The sequence below is a fragment of the Giraffa tippelskirchi genome, chromosome 6 (genome assembly GCF_054371585.1).
Source record: "Giraffa tippelskirchi isolate mGirTip1 chromosome 6, T2T-mGirTip1v1.2.pri, whole genome shotgun sequence".
Classification (NCBI taxonomy): Eukaryota; Metazoa; Chordata; class Mammalia; order Artiodactyla; family Giraffidae; genus Giraffa; species Giraffa tippelskirchi.
This window is the reverse complement of record NC_137280.1, coordinates 24492940-24513858: the sequence shown is the minus strand read 5'-3', so window position 1 is coordinate 24513858 and position 20919 is coordinate 24492940. Positions and strand designations below refer to the sequence as shown.

Here is a 20919-nt window from a genome sequence, read left to right as displayed (position 1 = left end):
TATGTTTTTCTTTTCTGGAAAGTCTCCATCTTTATCAATATCAGTCCATAACATTCTTGAGAAAGTTCATTCTCTCTTTTTTGCAAGTCAGAGAATAGCCACATGGACAAAAAACTAAGGCCATTGCTCTGTGAGCAATGAAATAATCACTTCTGGGTGTTGCTTCGGGGCTCAGGTAAGTTGCAGGAGCTTTAGTCAACTGAATTGTTTATCCCGTTCATTTACCTTTTATAATTTTCTAAGTGCTTTTATTTCCATTATATCAGTTGAGAACGTGTAGTATGGACTTGACACAGATGCTCCTCCACAAGGATATGTAGGTGGTTTTGCTGTGGATTTGCTGTTTATTAGCCATAAAGCTGTTTTTTGTTTTCTTGCAGGATCCAGATTTGACAGCTCTCACAATGTGTTGCCCAGGTGAACCATTTCATCCAGCTTTTTAATTTTTCCAGACATAATTTCTAAAATATAAATCAATCACCTCATATTGGATTTGCCATAAATGTGCTTGGTGTAGAAGAATGTAAACAGGTCTGAAAACATTGTCTACAAACATTCTTGGCAACTTTTTTCAAAGAGATTACTTGAATATTAAAATCAGAACCATATAATTTAGTTTATATTAGAATAGTCCATTTGGTTCTAATCATCTCCATAACAAAACTGTTCCCCAGGGGACAGTCTTGTAAATGAACATTTCTGCTGAATAATTTGAAATTATAGATCAAACACAAAAACAAAAATATTACAGGGTCATATCTAACCTTTTCCCCCTTGTGATCAATGAAGTTAAGAATTACATTAATCAATACTTCCAGTTATAGTTCATAAAATAGAATCACAACCTAAATAATCTTAATTGCTTCTTTAAAACACTTCTGATGTCTCTAATTCATATTCTAAATATTGCCAAACTGTTCTATCTTGAGATGATATCATATTGATTTGTCATGGAAGTCAATATAGTTTCCTCATTGGGTTGTGAAATTCTTAGAAATGGGAAAAGCCTTTTATTTTCTTAAATTTCTGTGGCAGTTCATCACATGTGGAGTATTGTTTTTATTGGTTTCTCAATGAAGCTCTGAAATGCCTGACCTCTACTTTAATCTGTGAGGGAAAAATCTATATCAAACAGCTCAACTCTGCACATGACTGCACCCCCCCCATGAAAATGAGGACATAACTTAAATAGAAACTTTAGAAACATCAGTTTTTGTTCAGAGCAATAAGATATATATATATTTGAAAGATTTGAATATATATCTTTGATCCACGTTTACTTAAGACAGTTCATGTCCAGGTTTAGGCTTCAATGAAGTCAGATATAACTGACTGCTCTGAGGAAAACCATTATTTGTGGAAAGAGACGAGTCTGATACAGGAGGTGGAGAAGGAGAGAAGAATATATTTATTACTACAGAGTACAGTAAGACTTCTTCATGTGTATTACTCTAAAAATATACTCACTTGGCCAAATCTTGGTTCTGATCGTTATTTACTATGGACAACTACAGATAAACAGAAAACAAATTGCTAAAGATGTTCATCCTCTGCTTCTTCCAAGGAGAACAAGTGATTCAAACGCTAGAAATAAATGTTCTTAGAACCTGGATGGACTGGTTGTTCTGTGGTGAGTCCATAACTTACACCCAGTTCTCTTAGCCCATGAAAAAACGTTCCAACTCCTTTGTGAGTTGCAGGAGATGTAAATAATGTTGAATATATTATTTACAGAATTCATAGAGCCATGGGCAAACTATTTAAAATTTCTTTTTTTCTCCAAAAATTAATCTTTTCTCTCTTCTTTCATGTCTATATATTTAACATAGTTTAGAGTAATGTATCTCTTCATGGGCCACAGCCTTGTTGTGGCAAAGGGCCATATGTAGCTCAATGAAACTATAAGCCATTCTGTGCGGGGCCACCCAAGATGGATGAGTTCATAGTGAAGAGCTCTGGCAAAACATGATCCATTGGAGGAGGAAATGGCAACTCACTCCAGTATTCTTGCATGAGAACCACGTGACACTATGAAAAGACAAAAAGATATGATACTGGAAAATGAGCGCGCCCCCCCCCCCCGCCTGCCACAAGATCAGAAGGTGTCCAATATGCTACTGGGAATGAGCAGAGGCCAATTATTAATACAAATAGCTTCAGAAAGAATGAAATGGCTGGGCCAAAGCAAAAATGATGCTCAGTTGTGGATGGATCTGGTGGTAAAAGTAAAGTCCAATGCTGTAAAGAACAATATTGCATAGGAACCTGGAATGTTAGGTCCATGAATCAAGGTAAATTGGATGTGGTCAGGCAGGAAATGGTAAGACTGAACCCTGACAACTTAGGAGTCAGTGAACTAAAATGGACAGGAATGGACAAATTTACTTCAGATGACCATTATAGCTACAACTGTGGGCAAGAATCCCTTAGAAGAAAGGGAGTAGCCCTCATAGTCAACAAAAGAGTCTGAAATGCAGTGCTTGGGTGCAATCTCAAAAATGACAGTTATTTCAGTTCATTTACAAGGCAAATCATTCAACAGTAATCCAAGTCTATACTCCGACCACTGATCCAAAGAAGTTGAAGTTGAATGGTTCCATGAAGACCTACAACCCCTTCTAGGATGAACAACAAAAAAGATGTCCTTTTCATCTTAGGGGATTGGAATACAAAAGTAGGAAGTCAAGATATAATCCTAATAACAGGCAAATTTGGAGTACAAAATGAAGCAGAGCAAAGGCAAGAAGAGTTTTGTCAAGAGAACACACTGGTCATAGCAAACACCCTCTTCCAACAACCTAAGGGATGACTCTACATATGGACATCACCAGATGATCAATACTGAAATCAGACTGATTATGTTCTTTGTAGCCACAGGTGGAGAAGCTCTATACAGTCAGCAAAAAACAGGACCAGGAACTGACTATGGCTCAAATCATGAGGTCCATATTGCAAAATTTAGGGTTAATTTGAAGAAAGTAAGAAAAACTACTAGGCCATTCAGGTATGACCTATATCAAACCTCTTACGATTATACAGTGGAGGTGATGCATAGATTCAAAGGATTAGATCTGGTAGACAGAGTGTCTGAAGAACTATGGACGGAGCTTAATAACACTGTGCACAAGGCAGTAACCAAAACCATTCCAGAGAAAAAGAAATTCAAGACAGAAATGTGGTTGTCTGAAGAGACTTTATAAATGGCTGAGGAAAGAAGAAAAGTGAAAGGCAAGGGAGAAAGGGAAAGATATACCCAACTGAGTGCAGAGTTCCAGAGAATAGCAAGGAGAGATAAGAAGGCCTCTTAAATGGACAATGCAAAGAAATAGAGGAAAAAGTAGAATGGAAAAGACTAGAGGTCTCTTCAAGAATATTGGAGATATCATGGGAACATTTCATTTAAGGATGGACACAATAAAGGACAGAAATGGTAAGGACCTAAAAGAAGCAGAAGACATTAAGAAGAAGTGGCAAGAATACACAGAAGAAGTATACAAAAAAGGTCTTAATGACCTGGATAACCACGATGGTGTGGTCATTCACCTAGAGCCAGACATCCTGGAGAGTGAGGTCAAGCGGGCTTTAGGAAGCATTACTATGAGCAAAACTAGTGGAGGAGACAGAGTTCCAGCAGATCTATTCAAAATCCTACAAGTTGATGCTGTTAGAGTGCTACACTCATTTTGTCAGCAAATTTGGAAAACTCAGCAGTGGCCACAGGACTAGAAAAGGTCAGCTTTCATTCAAATCCCAAAGAAGGGTAATGCCAACAAATGTTTAAAATACCGCATAATTGTGCTCATTTTACCTGCTATCAAGGTTATCTTCAAAATCCTTCACTCTAGGCTTCAGCAGTGTGTGAACTGAGAACTTCCAGATATACAAGCTGGGTTTTGAAAAGGCATAGGAACCAGAGGTCAAACTCTAAACATTTGTTGGATCATGGAGAAAGCAAGGGAGTTCCAGAGAAACATCTACTTCTGCTTCACTGACTATGCTAAAGCCTTTGATTATGTGGATTACAATAAACTGTGGAAAATTCTTCAAGAGATGGGAATATCAGAGCACCTTATCTGCCTCTTGAGAAACCTGTATGCAGGTCAGTTAGAACCGGACAATGGACTGGTTCAAAATTGTGAAAGGAGTACATCAAGGCTGTATATTGTCACCCTTCTATTTAACTTCTATGCAGAGTACATCATTTGAAATGCCAGGCTGGATAAATCCCAGGCTGGAATCAAGATTGCTGGGAGAAATATCAACAATCTCATATATGCAGATGATAACACTCTAATGGCAGAAAGTGAAGAGAAACTAAAGAGCCTCTTGATAAGAGTGAAAGGGGAGAGTGAAAAAGTTGGCTTGAAACTCAAAATCAAAAAACATAAGATCATGGCATCCGGTCCCATCACCTCATGGCAAATAAAAGGAGAAAAAGTGGAAGCAGTGACAGATTTTATTTTCTTGGTCTCCAAAATTACCATGAATAGTGACTGCAGCCATGAAATTAAAAGACACTTGCTCCTTGGAAAGAAAGCTATGACAAACCCAGACAGCATAACAAAAAAGCAGAGACATCACTTTGCTGATGAAGGTCCATGTAGTCAAAGCTATGGTTTTTCCAGTAGTCATGTACGGATGTGAGAGTTGGACCGTAAAGAAGGCTGAGTGCTGAAGAACTGATGCTTTTGAACTGTGGTGTTGAAGAAGACTCTTGAGAGTCCCTTGGACTGCAAGGAGATCCAATCAGTCAATCCTAAAGGAAATCAACCCTGAATATTCATTGGAAGGACTGATGCAAAAGCTGAAGCTCCAATACTTTGGCCACCTGACGTGAAGAACTGACTCATTGGAAAAGACCCTGTTGAAGGCAGGAGGAGAAGGGGACAGCAGAGGATGAGACAATTAGATAGCATTACTGACTCAATGGACATGCATTTGAGCAAACTTCGGGAGATACTGGACAGAGGAGCCTGGTATGCTACAGTCCATGGGGTCACAAAGAGCCAGACATGACTTAGACACTGAACAACAATAACAGTGATGTAACTCTGATTCTTTGAGTAGTTCAAAACCATGTGGATTCAGCATTACTAAGATATGTCCTCATTGTTATTTCATTATAAAAATGAAACAATTCAAGTATCCGTTTAGTATTTAGTTACACTTAAGTTTTATGACTGTAGTTTCCTTTGATTTAACTAATTGTTTAGCTCAAAGCAGCCATTTGTTTTAGTTTATTGTCAAGTTACATTGTTTTATGCATTTGGGTTGTTTAAGAATAATTGTAGAGTTTACAGTTTTCTCATTTCTCTTCATCATTTAGAATATTTGTGTTGGAGAGAAGTTCTAGAAATATACTCATAATACTGATGGAGAAGTCTGAAGTGGAAATTTATATCTGCTTGTTTTATTAATTATCTGTGCCCTTTACCTAATTACCTTAGGTGCAAGATCGAACCAAAGACACTCAGCAATTAATGAAATTGGAACTAATAAAATAACTCGAGGAATTTTATTAGGTGAGGCCTTAATAACATTACCTCACTCCTTCAGCAATTTTTAATCTAGCTTTTTATTTTCAGTTGATTGTTAACTTTTGGTTATTTAAGGCAATATTTTTTATTTAGTACAGAATAAAGAATACCTTAAAAAGTTAGATCGGTGCTGTGTAAACCCAAATATATATTGGATATTGCTTGGGAACATTTAACTTCATAATGGCATTTGTTTTAGAGTGGAAACACTATGAACTGTGTTTTTCATAATGGCATTTACTTTAGAGTTGAAACACTATGAACTGTGTTCTTTTGAATTTCTCATGTGGTCTAAAACTAACAGATTATTAGCAAATAACTTTTTAAGCATTAAAATAAAAACTGAGCCCATATATTAAGCTTCCAAAGATAGGAAGAGTATATTATGTTCTGTGACTAACATATAAAACTAATCATAATATTTTTCAACATCTAATTATCATTCTGCAAAGTATATATATATTTTTATTACTTATGCCATCAGGTCACAAGAATGTTAATCAGCATGCTAGCTTGAAAAAAAGGAAAAGAAAAAAGAAAGATATTTCTTCATTTTCTCTCCCTAACATCTACACAGTTTAGGGAATTAATCCCTGATCCCTGGTCTTATAAGAAAATCACAGCTGTAGTGAGACTGTGATGAAGATAATGTTGATTAAATATCTACTCGCATGCCTGAGACATAATAGATGTTCAAAGACATTAGTTCTTTCCTGTTATCTAAAAAATCTAGCATGTTACAATCTCCCTTGTTAGTAACTTTGTATGCACCGCACACATGCATGTGTGATTTGGGGCTGGGTCACTCTAGTGCTCTATCTATATGATTCCAAATTGAAAATTTAATCCAGGATGAAAAGTCAGTTAAAATAGATTTCTTAGTGTCATGCATATAGACTTTTAGGGTATTTCCTATAAATGTTTGCTTGCATTTTTTTACTGCCACAGTGACAGGATAAGAATGTTTTCATGGAGTAGATGAGGCCAATTTTCACCAAAGCATATTTGGGATTGAGGTTTTAGATGGCAGAGTCTCCATGAAGTGGCATTTAAAAGCTGAAGTTTCCAAAACTGAGTGATATATTCCTCATAAACAAGGTGTTTGTGTGGGTAATGATCATTAGCAATAGGTTTCAGAAAAAAGCCACCAGGTAGGGATATACCCTGGAGAGGGAAAATGCCAGTCTTTGCTGGCACTTAAAAGTACCCAGTACTTTTCAACCCAATCATTAAAATTCAGCTATTACTGAATCAACACCGAGGGCCATTTTGACACTGGGAGATACTGATTAGCCAGATCTTAGTAGATGAGTCAACCGAAAGGGATTAAAGTAGGACCTGAGAGATTCATATTTACATCTCTCTAATAATCAGTGGAATAGAAGAGCAGGCCTAAGCTGTAACTGTGAAGATATATTAACAGTGAGATGAAATCAATTTCAGCTCTATCGAACATAAAGCTGACAAAATTTTTCACTGCTTTGGTTTAGAATCTGTAAACAAAATATCACAATCACAAGCATTTGAAAAAAAAAGAAGAAGAACCTACAAAAGACAAGTAGGCAGGCAGGAAAGACACTTGCAGACAAGTTAAAATCCAGTGACTACAATGCTCAGTGGGGTCTTCATCTGGAAGTGTAATAGTCAGTCTTTGGTTGACTTAGAACAGCAACTAAGTTTTTGAGAATGTTTCAGACTTTTAAACTAGATTCAGCTAGAAGGATTTGCTTGATATGTCTCAGTAGTTTATACATGGGAATGCTCAAAAATAGGATTTTCTTCCTTAAAAGTTTCAGAGGAAAAAGTAAAACCTTGCTCTTGTCTTGGTTATACTTTTCAATATTAATTATGTTTTTGTATCTTCACAGTTATTTAATTGAGTTATTTCTCCTGTCTTACCCATCATTTTGAAGGCTTGAAGAGTACAGAACTGGACTTAATTAAATATCAAATCTATATGTCTTCTCAGTAATTTTGGTTATGTTGAGGTTTTGGTTATTTACACTAAAGCTGAATGATGACCATCTACTTTGTAAAATATAAAAAATCAACTCACAATTTTATAGGTGTTATGACATTTTTCAAACAGTGAATATATTTGTCTGAAATCTCATTTTTACTCAACAAATAAAATGTTTTTTTCTATATTTCACTGTGGTTTCAGATATTCATGAAGACAGCACTGTATATTATTAAAATGAAATGCTAAATGAAAACATTAAAATTTTTCTTGTTGCCAAATTCTCAAATGTATAAATAATCTGGAGGGGGTGAGAAAATACATTTGATAAAGTTATACTGAATAGGTAAGTCGATGCCTTGATTTTATCTAAAATTCACAGCCCCAGAATATACAGTGAAACGTCTCAAATTAAATGGAAAGTTTCCACCATCTGGATCTTTCACAGATCTGCTCAATTTTTTTTATGATGTATATTTTTTGATATGAGAATGAAACAGAATCATTCTCATGGGATAGAGTACCTTGGGCCAGGATTGATTAGAGCATCGGCAAAGAATTTGTCTGCTCTGTCGTCACATACGAGTATTGGCTGTTTCCTCTCTTGGGTTGATAACTGCACAGATTCTCATTTTGTTTATCATCCATTTTCTCCATTCCATCAATCAACTTTGGCTGAAGGTTATCTCCGAAGCCAAGCAGGTGTCATCAAAAGACACCTTTGTGGCAGACAAGTAAGTGTCAGTGACAGTGATATCATCCAACTCTGTGCTGAAATGGTCGGACTCCTTGATGACGCTGTAATTTAGGGCCACACTGTAGTTAGCTGGTTTCTCCACTGGCTTCTGCTTACAGTTGCAGAGCTTTCTGAAGGCCGCACGAAATTTCTGGGACATGAGATTGTAAATCACTGGGTTGATGGCACTGTTGAGATAAATGCAAATTCTGCAAAAGAGCAAGAACCAATTTTCTTGGAAAGGGCTGGAGAGAAATGAGTTGACAACCACAAGGGTTCTGTAGGGCATCCATAAAAGGGCAAACAGGATGACAACCACTGCCAGCATCTTGGTGACCTATGGAGAAACAGAAATGCAGTGCAAACACCAATTAAAACAAAACAGGACCAAAGTATGAAAATAAGACGACTCCCCCTCTGCCCTCCTCCAAACTTTAGGCCCAAGGCAAGGACTTGGGTGAGGGCAGTTTATTTGGGAGATGAACCCAGGGAGCAGGATTAAAGGCACAGAGAACAGAGTGACAGAGGAGGAAAAGCCAAAATAATGTGTATTTTTGACAGCTCCCACTGTGGAAAACTTTGGGCCAAGTGATATATTTGGATCATTTGTCCAGCTTGGGAGGCATTTATTCACCAACTGCCCTTTGTTGAGAGGTGCCTTATTTAAATTGCCCTGTACCTCCATGATTCTCCTGCCTGGAAACTTCTGGGGGCTTTAGAGAGAACCTTGAGGCAGAGAAGAGGAGAGACAGTCAGGACAGTGGATACCTGAAGTTCAATGTTCTCTGCGAGTAGGGACCACCCCCGATAGCCATGAAGTCACTGCTGAAATCCCAGTCTGACTAAGAGAATGTGACCCAAGGCATGCGAAGTGTCCGCGGTAAGCATTAGGAGACCTTGGATCCAATCCCATCTTACTCACCTTTTCTTCAAGAGCAACACTTCACATATTTTAAAATCAGTTTTCAGTTATCTTTAGTCCCTTGCGGTGTTTGAAAAAGTTCAGCTTCCTCAGCCCAGACTTTCTAGTTGTTCTGAACTTGAAAATACTTAAAATAGGAGGGACTGATGCTTCCTCCTTTAACCTCCCAGCTGCTTTTCCGAAGCCCCCACTGCCAGCCTCTAGCTTGTTCCGGCATCAAGAGAGATCCTGCTGTGTAGAAATAAGGATTCCGCAGCTAGAGATCTACTCTGTCATTAGTATCCAATATAAATTCAGCTCCTTGTACTGAATCCTGATGACAGAATCCATCTTACTCTTCTCTGTTAGAATACCTTCCTTTTCCACACTAGTACTCCTTCTGATTCTGGGACTCTGTCTTACCCTTTAACTATATCTTGTCCATCCCAGGCACTCCTACAAATCCTGAATTGTGGGGCTAATGTTCTCCTCTTGCTATTATTCTATAGCAGTTGTCTCCTTTCTGAGCTCTCCAAATACCATTTGCTGTAAAACTTCTAATTTTTATCTGACTCTGTGCAACCCCATGGACTGTAGCCTGTCAGGCTCCTCTGTCCATGGAATTCTCCAGGCCAGTATACTGGAGCGGGTAGCCGTTCCCTTCTCCAAGGGATCTTCCCAACCCAGGGATCGAACCCGGGTTTCCCGCATTGCAGGCAGATTCTTTACCATCTGAACCACCAGGGAAGCCCACTTATGGACATGCATAGCCTTTATAGCTTTTTGAACCACTAATATCTTTTTCTTTAATAGCTCCTACAACTTCTCTGCAATGGTACCCAAGTACTATCTATCCACCCAGTCTCAAGTTACTGTGTTTCCATGGCTTCCAGGGCCATTTGATCACTTTCTTGAAGCTCTCCCTGCCCTTGAAGAATGTCCCCCAAGATCTCCTGCTCTACCTCATGCCCTGGGTGATCACTGTTCATTGTCCTACTGACTCAGTGCAGGTAGGATAATTACATTTTATATTTGGCTTACTGGGGCACAGAAGTTGTTCAGTAGGAAGTGATATTCCCATTGACTAATATAATACCAAGTAAAACATTCCAGAGATCCTGCCTTCTTTCAGAGATAAAGAGAATCTAGTCAGACAAGAGGTTAATGGAAGCCTGCTCTTTCTTAAGCTGACTTTGAAGATTAGGAGTAAATACTTCAATTCATCCTAGGAAATTAAAAGCTTAATTCAGTGATAAGTATTCTAAGCTTTGGAAGGAGCCATAGTAATTATCATCTTTGTCATCATCATCATCACTCACATCTCTGCTTTGTCCACTGCCTGGTACTTCAGGTTCTCTGACATCAGGCCACGGCTTCACACTTGCCAACATCCTCCCACTCCTTGCCAAGGACTGAGCATCCTATATTTGAGCCCCTGGCTTAATTTACAGTTGGAATGCTAGCATTTGAGTCTTTATAATGGTCTGTCATAAAGATATGTAAACATGATCTTATTTAATGCTTAATGTGTAAGCTAGTATTTTGCATATGAAGAAATTGAGGTTTAGAGAGTCTATGTGATTTGTCTAAAGACACATAGCTAGTAAAGGACAGTCATGATTCAAGCTAAGTCTGCTTACGCCAAAGCCCATGCTCTTTTCTTTATAGTTTTCTCTCGCTGTGAAACTCATTTTCATTAATGAGATTTCTACTATGCTATCCCCATATGGTGCCCAAAACATTCAACTTCTTCTAAGTATAATTCCAACTTACTTATTGCTGCTAAATTTCTGAACTTTAAGATTGAATTTTATCTGTTTATTTTTTCCCTACAAAATTTTCAGGTAAAACACTAAATGCACATTTAATATCTATCTACACGTTTTTCCTTAATATGAGTGAGGGAGCACCTTTCATTGCCTTAGAGGAAAGCAGTCAGTCTTTAGGTTAGCCCCTCTGCCATGTGCTCCCCATGTATACTTCGGCATCACTCCCCACACTTTTCATTTCAATGAGTTATATTTGTCCACCTGTCCAATAGATGGTGAACTTTCTTCAGAACATGAGTAAAGTTTGTTCATTTCTCTTTCCCTGGGGATTTAATTCAGTATGTGACATAAGAGAGGGCTTCTTAGGTGGCTCAGTAGGTAAAGAATCTGCCTGCAACGCAGGAGATGCCAGCAGATGTGGGTTCAATCCCTGGGTCAGGAAGATCCCCTGGAGAAGAAAATGACAACCCACTCCAGTATTCTTGCCTGGGAAATCCCAAGGACACGAGAGCCTGGTGGGCTACAGTCCACGGGATCACAGATAGTCGGATACGACTGAGCACACACACACACACGTGACATAAGATAGCCCTCAATCAATGCTGAATAAATTCAGATATAGAAAGAATTATTTCAAAATATGTAAACATGATCCTTTTCTGTGTTTTAACACTCCAATGTATTGGTAGAGAATTTTTGTAAATGTTTAATTTTTTTAACATTAAAAATCCCTTTTAAATAGAGATTAGTTAGTCAAATGAATCCTTAATACATTTCAGCTTTTTTTTTGAAATATATTTTTAAAAATTTTAAGGAGTGTGGAATGAAACAAATACAACGATGTTTCTATGACTGACCCAGAGGAAAAAATGTCCCCAGTGGGCTGATAGAGAATACATTTAATTTCACTGGGAACTATTTTAGTTGCATTTAATCACTTTCTAAAATGTTCACAAGTGTTTAGTGTAGCTGTAGCTTGGATTTTAATAGTTTCTTAATATAGGAGCAAACACCTAGACAGGAAATGTCCTGGAGACTGTCTTTCATACCCAATTAATTTTGCTGTTGGTTGTTGAAGTTTTATTTCTGTTGTGATTCTAAATAAGTGACAAAAATGCAAATTTGAAAATATCTTTGGGCCATTGTTTTTTTAATGTGTGTGTGTTATTTTATTTTTTAATTTTTAATTAATTTATTTATTTTAATTGGAGGCTGATTACTTTACAACATTGTAGTGGGCCATTGTTTTTAAGCACTGACATTTTGCTGGGGAAATGCATGGGATATGCAATGAGTTGAAAGATTACTTCTTTACAGAAGCCTCTTCCCCAGGACCTACTGGTCTTTGAAAATAGCATGAAACAGTTTTCAGGGGGAAATGATCTTATCATGTATTTTTTATTGGGAAGGAATTTATTTATCCATTTATTTCAGGAGATTCATTTGCATTCCTACTGGGTACCAGTTAATCTTCTGGCTCGTAAGGATTTGACAGGGACCCAGAGACACATTGCCAGTGGCTTCATGTATTTTACAATCTGATACAATGCGATCAATGCTAAGAGAGAGTAAAGTTTTGGTTCTATGAGAGCCCCTCATCTGGATATTGGGGTTGAGGATTGTGAATGAGGGTTTGGTGTTAGTGATAGTTAAGCCAAAATCTGAAGGTAAAGAGAGACAGGACAAGTGTTACTGCAGAGATTGAGTGTGTGTGACAAGCTGGAGGCATGCGATAGTGAAGCACGGCATGAGGATCAGAAGTAATTCAGTGTGTAAGTGTCAACTGCAGACCATGGAAAGAAGTGGAGTGACCTCTTTCTCCAGGAAGCTTGTGGAAACCATTACAAAAGCCATCATTTTCTGTGGGGTACTTGGTATTCCCTCTGTTAGGACAGCTGCCAAAGGAGACGCAGAGTGTTGAGTTCTAAAAACATCAGCTTCATGGAGCTAAGAAGTCAATGAAGAAACAGGCAGCCATTTTTGCAGAGTATATTGAAGACCAGGAAAAGAGGTCATAAGAACAGTTAAGTAAAACATAGTGTTAAGCTTGAGAAGCTGCCTACAGAGATGGTTGAGAAGAGAAGGGTGGGAACAGGAGGGTCTAAGCTGGGCAGGCCTCAGTCCTTGGCCGCCATGGGGAAGGGCTGTCTTTTTCATGTGGACCAGCTTGAAACTTTAAAATCAAGCCCTGGCTATAGATATTTTCAGCTTCCCTGGTGGCTCAGATGGTAAATAATCCATCTGAAAATGCAGGAAACAGGGTCAGGAAGATCCCCTGGAGAAGGGAATGGCTACCCACTCTAGTATTCTTGCCTGGAGAATCCTATGGATAGAGGAACCTGGCGGGCTACAGTCCATGAAGTCACCAAGACTCAGCCATGACTGAGCAACTAAGCACATAAGCATGAAACCTCCCCCACTAACCCAATAGATATTTTACTCTTTCAATATATAATTATATGGAATAAGTGGCATATAGTTCTCACAAGGAAGTTTTAACTCAATCCTCAAAACATCATTTTGTTATCTTTATAAAATCTCTAGACAAAAACTTTATTCAGGTATTTCTTTTCTTCCTTTAAAATTTTTTTAAACAAAGATGTGAACTGGATAGGTGTCTATCTGATTGTTAAGGTTGATCGTACGGCTCCTTGAGTGGATTCAAGCGTAACTTTGCATGTGTGTGCTGCCTGTGAAAAGCCAGAGACTAACTAGGTTCTCTATTCTAGGCTGCTGAGGAAACTTGTTTTCCTAACTACCATCTCTAGTACTAGTACTATGACTCTTACTACAAGTTCTAAAACTATTAGCTAACATTTGTATCTTGCCTTTAAGAAAACAGTGTTAGAGTTATAGAAAAATCACAGTGTCCAAATACTCGACACCAAAGTTCTACTATTTCTAAGACCTTATACTAGTATGGTGCATTTACTTCTTTGTCACAATTAATGACAATCCTTACACAGAATTAGCTAACTCCATACCTTATACAGATTTCATGCCCTTTTTTCTGTTCCAGGATCCCACTCAGGATACAACGTTATATTGAGTCATTACATCTCCTCAGGTTCCTCTGGGCTGTTACCGTTTCTCTAACTTCCCTTCGTTTTGATGGTCCTGATAGTTTTGAGGAGTATTACTGGTGAGGCATTTTACAGAATATCCTTCAGCTTGAGTTTAGATGATATTTTCTTCATGGTTGAAATGAAGTTATGGAGTTTTTAGAGGAAGGCCACAGAGGTGAACTGCCATTCTCGACACAACATATCAGAGGAACAGGCTACCAACTTGACTTACGACTGATGACATTAACTTGTACACTGCTTTATAGAGATATAATTTACATATAATTAAGTTCACTCGCTTAAAGTGTACAATTCAAGGGTTTTGTAACCATTATCACAATCTAATTTTAGAACATTTTTATCATCCCAGAAATAAACTCTATACCTATTAACAGTAACTCTCTATCTTCCCCCTACCTTTCCCAGCCACTAATATACTTTTATTTCCATAGATTTGCGTATTTGATCATGTCATATAATTGGGATCATGTAGTCTTTTGTGTCTGACTGGTGTCTTCCATTTAGCATAATGTTTTTTAAGGTTCATCCATGTTGTGGCATGTATCAGTACTTCATTTCTTTTATTGCTGAATAATATTCCATCCTATGTATATAACACGTTTTATTTATCCACTTCTGATAGTTATTACTATAATGCCTAGTAAAAAGTACTAACTGATTTTACAGATCAGGATTCAAGAAAGAGAAAGAGTAAAGACAAAATATAAACAGTTAAAACAACCCTCTCAGACTACTCTTGTAAACTTAGAGACCAACTACAAGACAGAAAAGCATGAGTAAGAGGAAATAAGCATTTTTGGAGAAAAGTATTATTTATTTATACAAATAAAAACTTCCGTTTATTAGGCAAGCCTGTTTGGAGTGGGTTCAAGAGAAGATGGAAAAAATGGGTAGAGGTTATAAGCATACCTTTTGAGAGTTTTTCTGGGAAAAGGAATAGAAAAGCAGAAGGGCTCTCAGAGGGAGATGAAGAATCAATTTTTTTTTAAAGATAAGAGACATTATAGCATCTTTGTTTGCTTAGGGAACAATCCTCATGGGGAGGGGAAATTTTATGATCCAGATGGAGAAAGAAGACAATTGGAAGAGCTATGTTCTTGAACAGGGAACAGAATCCAGTGCAGAAGTGGTGTGGTTGGCCTCTTCTCAAGTGTAGACACAAAACTACGTTTAAAATATCTGTTTTTTTTTGTTGTTGTTGTTCTTAGCTGTACTTGATCTAAATGATCAAGATAATCCAGGGAAAAAAATGCCACTTTCTTGTCAACACCCTGAATCCTGAGTGGAGTCCTGATAGCAGTTAATTGCTTAATTCCTTGGAATTAACAAAATACTTTCATTGCCCTTAAACCATCTTCTGTTCATGTCCCAGTGAGATCTGTGGAACAGGTATTATTAGTCCCATTTCACTGATGAACGGTAACTGAGCTCAGAAAAGCAAAGTAATAAGGTCATATAGCTCACATATAAAAGCAAAGCTAGTTATTAAACTAAGGTCTGTTGACTCTAAGTCTCACTTTCTTTCAGATAATTACAAAAATCAACATATATGGTAAGCTGAAGCCTTCTAATTGTTTATGAAGTATTTGAAAGGATAATATTGTGAAGGACAGGGAAGACTGGGGAGCTGCAGTCCATGGGGTCACAAAGAGTTGGATACAACTCGGCTACTGAACAATAATGTCAGCAGGAATTAGTGGTAGCCCTGGAATTACATATGATTTTTGCCCCCAAATTGGAGTGTTACATTTAGGAAGTACTGATTAGAGAAAAATTGTCATAACAAGGCAGACAAGAATCCTTCATACTAATGCATTTCCTAGGGAAAATACAAACAAGAAAATTTAAAATGCAAAAGTAATAAAATTGCATAAAAAATAAAATGGAAACTTCTGTCTTTTGGGGTTATAGCTCAATTAATACTATATCACTTATGAGGATCTGGTTATGTAAAATCTGAGGAAATTTTGGTTAATCAAAGATTAGTTTATTAGTCCATCTAGGAAGTCATGGGCAATTGATTGATATCTCAGAGTACTCTGGAAGATTTAGTTGAAACTCTTGTACTGATAAAAAAAGTTTTTTTTCTGATTTTTGATTCTGTGTATGATTCAGAAAAAAATCCTGTGCTTGGTCATGGGTCTTGCTATTATCCAGACATTCCCTCCTGGGAGATAAAGGCTGTGACACAGTCCTTCTGCATGTGAGTGAGGGACAACGTGCAGTGGGCATCTGGCATCTTGGTTTCACAGTCCACTTCTGAGCTCTGAGGAGACTGGACAGGTCATGTGACATGTTTGAACTGCCTATTCTGAGCCAGTAAATAGACAATCTGGCTTTCTCTCAAAAATCTCTCCAATTTGAACATTCCACACAAATCTAACTTAGATGTTACTAATGATGAGACAATATTCAGACATGTTTGTGATCATTTTCACATGACTGGGTTTTGTTATGGGGGGTCATATGACCGGGCAAAGGGAAACAGCCCCTGGGGCATATGTATCCCTCCATTCAGCTCCTAACCACAGGGACTGTTGATAATCATCTTAATCGCTGCATTCAGAGAGGTGATGCAGTTTCTTCAAGTGTTGAAGAAATGACTAGAATTTATTTTAATATCTTCTCGCTAACTAAGAACACAGTGCTTCTCTAGACTCAGGACCCTGGCTTCTAGACCTACTGTTCTTTCTCTTTGAAAGTTCATTATAACTGCAATATTGTTTGAAGACATGGCATTATAGAAAGATATACAGGTGTCACTTGGAGAAGAAAGCAAATAATTGAATCCTTTTTCAGGAGTACTGTCAAGTTAAAAACTGAATCTATAGAAGTTTTAAAAGAATGGTTAGACAAAAATTACTTAATAAAAGGCCCACTTAAACACTTAGCTGTCATTAGTGGCAGAATATTTAAATTGCAGGGCAATTTGAAAAATCTTTCTTAGAACTGAAAAGGCAGTCATATAACAGGAGGTGACAACCACATCAGCAAATGTATTTGAAGAATATTTACCACTTTTCTTTTATAATGAATGATTATCAAGAGCATCATAACAGGTAACTTTAACTTTTAATAGGCTCTTTATCAGGTTGGATCCCACATTCTATAATGCTAAAGCTCTGTTTTAGGCTTCATGAACTAAGTAAATCAACAACTAACTTCCGTAGGGTTGTACAACAGATTGGGAGAAGTCCTTCATACACATGCCTGTGATGAAATGTGTTCATGCACAGCTGAATTATTACTGAGTAAATATTTTTTGCAAACGTTAAAATATAATTGTGGAAGTCTGTGTGGGGTTAGGGCTCTTTAAATTAGCAAAGAGCTCTAGTTCTTGCACTTCTGGCTGGAATACTCTAATTTTTAGAAGTGTACTTCCTCTGAACACATTTGTTGGTTAATGGATATAAAAGTTAGCCTTTAATTTTCTAATGCCATTCTTTGAAGGGTAACAATACGTTCTGTGTTTGGAACTTACATGTTCTCCTGTATAGCTGCATATTAACAAGATGTTCTGTTACTGGGAATATTTTTCCTCTCAGATGACCTGTGATCAATGTGATTGATGACCCTTTGCATTTTATGACATTAATTGGCACAATGGAAGGAAAAACTTGACTAGACAATTACGCAAATCTGAATTTAGCCGAGCCTCAACACTGACTGGGGGGCCCCTGGAATTTTCCACTTTTGGCCTGTTCTGCTTTGTTTTGACTTTGTCTTCACAGACAGTTTAAAAAAGACAGTTATCATCAATGTTTCATATCCTGGAGGGAGATCATTGATGGGATTTAAAAATTGAATGATGGGGCCGAAGAAGGGGTTGGAATCAACTCAAAGTCAGCAAAAGTATAATAAAAGTGAATAAAGTCTGAGTGGTGATTCATGGTGGAGAGGTTGTGGATGGCCATAACCTGTGTTGTGGATTACTTGCAGATTTCTTGACAAGAAGCCACACAGGGATGCTAAGGCATGGGCTTCTTAACTCCACCTGTCAAGTACTGTATCTAAATGTTCCACTCAGAATAGCCATTCTGGTAAGAATTTTGAAGTGTTTTTGGGCTCTACTCTGATTTTAAAGGTCCATGAAAGTATTAGCAGGGGTTCCCAGTAGAGACACTGTAGTTGTATTTGGTGATGGCTGAGGGTGGAGAAGGAGAAATTAAGTGAAAAAAACAAATGGTGATACAAGACTTTTCAAGTGTAAATCTGTAAGTGTGGTGTATCCAGTGAAATTGAAGAAAAGTTTTTTTCTTCACTGTTGTATGGGTGTTGAGCACTTCCTCAGCTCTTTTAAGCAGAGCTGTTTCCTGAGTGAGATGATTGTGGGGACAGAAAACCAGACTTTACATCCCCGGGGTGCTGTGTGTGCCAGCAGAGCCTCGAGATGGCCATCTGTGGGGGAGATTCAAGAGCAGCGGTGACAGTTGGTGTCACATGGTGGCACACCTCTGTGTATAACACAATATGGCCTTTCTGCCGTGACTCCTCCAGTTCTCCAGAATAATCACTGAGCATCACCAAATACCAAGTGTGAGTCACCTCTTGTGCAGAATATTCAACACTCTGCACCCAACTTTGATGTGGGATGAACCCTCAAAGCTTATACTTTCTCTCAAGAGCAAAGATAGGGAGAGGCACAGACGCATGAAGAGTGGGGAAAAATGGTGGAAGGTTGAGCTGTTCCAGCTGGTAGAGCCAGGGCTCAGGGCAAAACTATACCAATGCCTCTCAGGGTGAGAGAGACCTGAGTGATTGCAAGCCTCACTTTCTGAGAATCTCTGAGAGGCTGTGTGAGGAGGGGACTGTGCAGTATTTCTTCATATGTTTCAATCTGGAATGAAGAAAACTGGATGAAAATGAAAGGTATTCCGATCTAGCAAAAGGAACTGGCAGATGAAAGAGAGGAAGAGAATGGAAATGTATGAAGTGCCTACTGTGTACCAGGCAATGCACTTGGCACTTTCTTCACAACTGCCTTACTTTATCTGCATTTTACAAAGGATAAGACTGACATTGAGAAAAGTCATACACTAAAGAATAAAGCCACACTTTGAGGAGATGTATGTTTGACTTAAAAATCTCCATATCCTCTTTAATATAATGCCTAGAATTTGGAGAAGAAATATTTTTTTCCCTAAAGTTTGCAAAATAAAAAAAAAGCCAAGTGAATGAATGAATGAATGAAAGTCACTCAGTCGTGTCCAACTCTTTGTGACCCAATGGACTATAAATTCCATGGAATTCTCCAGGCCAGAATATTGGAGTGGGTAGCCTTTCCCTTCTCCAGGGGATCTTCCCAACCCAGGGATCGAACCCAGGTCTCCCACATTGTAGATGGATTCTTTACCAGCTGAGCCACAAGGGAAGTCCAAGAATACTGGCCTGAGTAGCCTATCCCTTCTCCAGTGGATCCGCCCAACCCAGGAATCGAACTGGGGTCTCCTGCATTGAAGGCAGATTCTTTACCAACTGAATTATAAGGGAAGCCAAATTAAAAAAAACAACAACAAAAAACCAAAAATGTGTGCTTAAAGGTTGGAACTGTTGAAGGCTCTGTGTGCAGAAGAGTAGGGAGAATGAAAAACTAATTCTTAAGGGAACCCTCCTTCACTGTTGGTAGGATTGCAAACTGGTGTAGCCACTATGGAAAACAGAATGGCGGTTCCTCAAAAAACTAAAAACAGTTACCTTATGATCCAGCAATCCCAGCAATTTGGGGCATATATCCAGAAAAGATGAAAACTCTATTTCCAAAAGATACATGCCCTCCACTCTTCATAGTTGCACAATTTACAATAGCCAAGACATGAAATCAACCTAAATGTCCAATCACAGGCGAATGGATAAAGAAAATGTGGTATATAATACACAATGGAATATGACCCAGCCATGAAAAAGAATGAAATAATGCCATTTGCAGCAACATGGATAGAGATTATCACACTAAGTAAAGTAAGCCAAACAGAGAAAGACAAATACCGTATTATATCACTTCTATATTATGTAGAATCTAAAATATGATACAAATGAACTTATTTATGAAACAGAAATAGACTCATGGACATAAAGAACAAATTTACAGTTACCAAAGGGTTGGGGAGGAATAAATTAGTAGTCTGGGATTAGCAGATATAAACTATTATATATAAAATAGATAAACAGCAAGATCCTACTGTACAGCACAGAGAACTATATTCTATATCTGATAATGAGCCATAATGGAATAGAATATGAAAAAGAATGTATATATTCTTCAATATATATTCTTTATATATCAGAATCACTTTGCTGAACACCAGAAACTAACACAACATTGTAAATCAACTATACTTCAATTTAAAAAAAGAGCCCAGATAAGGTTAGAAAACAAAAAAAACACCCAAAACTAATTCTTAGTGCTACCCATGGTTTATGTCTCAGCATTTAACAAAGATATTCCTATTAATACTGTGATACCAAGTCCTGATGGAACATATTTTTGGAATGTTTCTGATTGCAGGCTCTTCTGCTAAGAGTAGAAAGCAGCTGTGTGCTAGGTAACATTTGCAGCTAGACCTGAGGATTAGCTGCAAAGCTTGCTGTTGTACTGGCAACTATTGCAGGGGGCGGTTTGGGTATTGATAACCGTACATGAGGAAAAGCAGGCTTCCCTCCTGTTGCTTGGATGTTTTCTTGTTCACAGGAGGTGGGTATTTGGAAACATGCTGGGAAGGGAAAAACTCAGCGGGCACAATTGGGATTCAAATTATAATGACATCTCTCAATTTAGAAAATAACATGTCAGTGATTCTTTTATGAGCCATGCTTGAACAATGCACCAGTTCATCTGCCATGGATTGAGTGTCCTATTTGGTCTTTTCTGAGTGTTTTCTCTTCCAGATAAATTACTGGCAAATGGCTAAGCATGTGGAAAAGCTTATCTTA

At 37.9% G+C, this 20919-nt stretch overlaps 1 protein-coding gene across 1 annotated transcript in view; it reads right to left on the bottom strand.

Annotated features, from left to right (window-relative positions):
- Positions 1-7595: 7595 nt before the first annotated feature.
- Positions 7596-20919, bottom strand: part of TRHR (thyrotropin releasing hormone receptor) — a 553356-nt gene continuing 540032 nt past the window's right edge. The window contains exon 15 of the mRNA XM_081503056.1: positions 7596-8570. Within this exon, the coding sequence (XP_081359182.1) occupies positions 8163-8570 (408 nt within the window). The 3' untranslated portion in view covers positions 7596-8162. The remainder of the gene's footprint in view (positions 8571-20919) is intronic.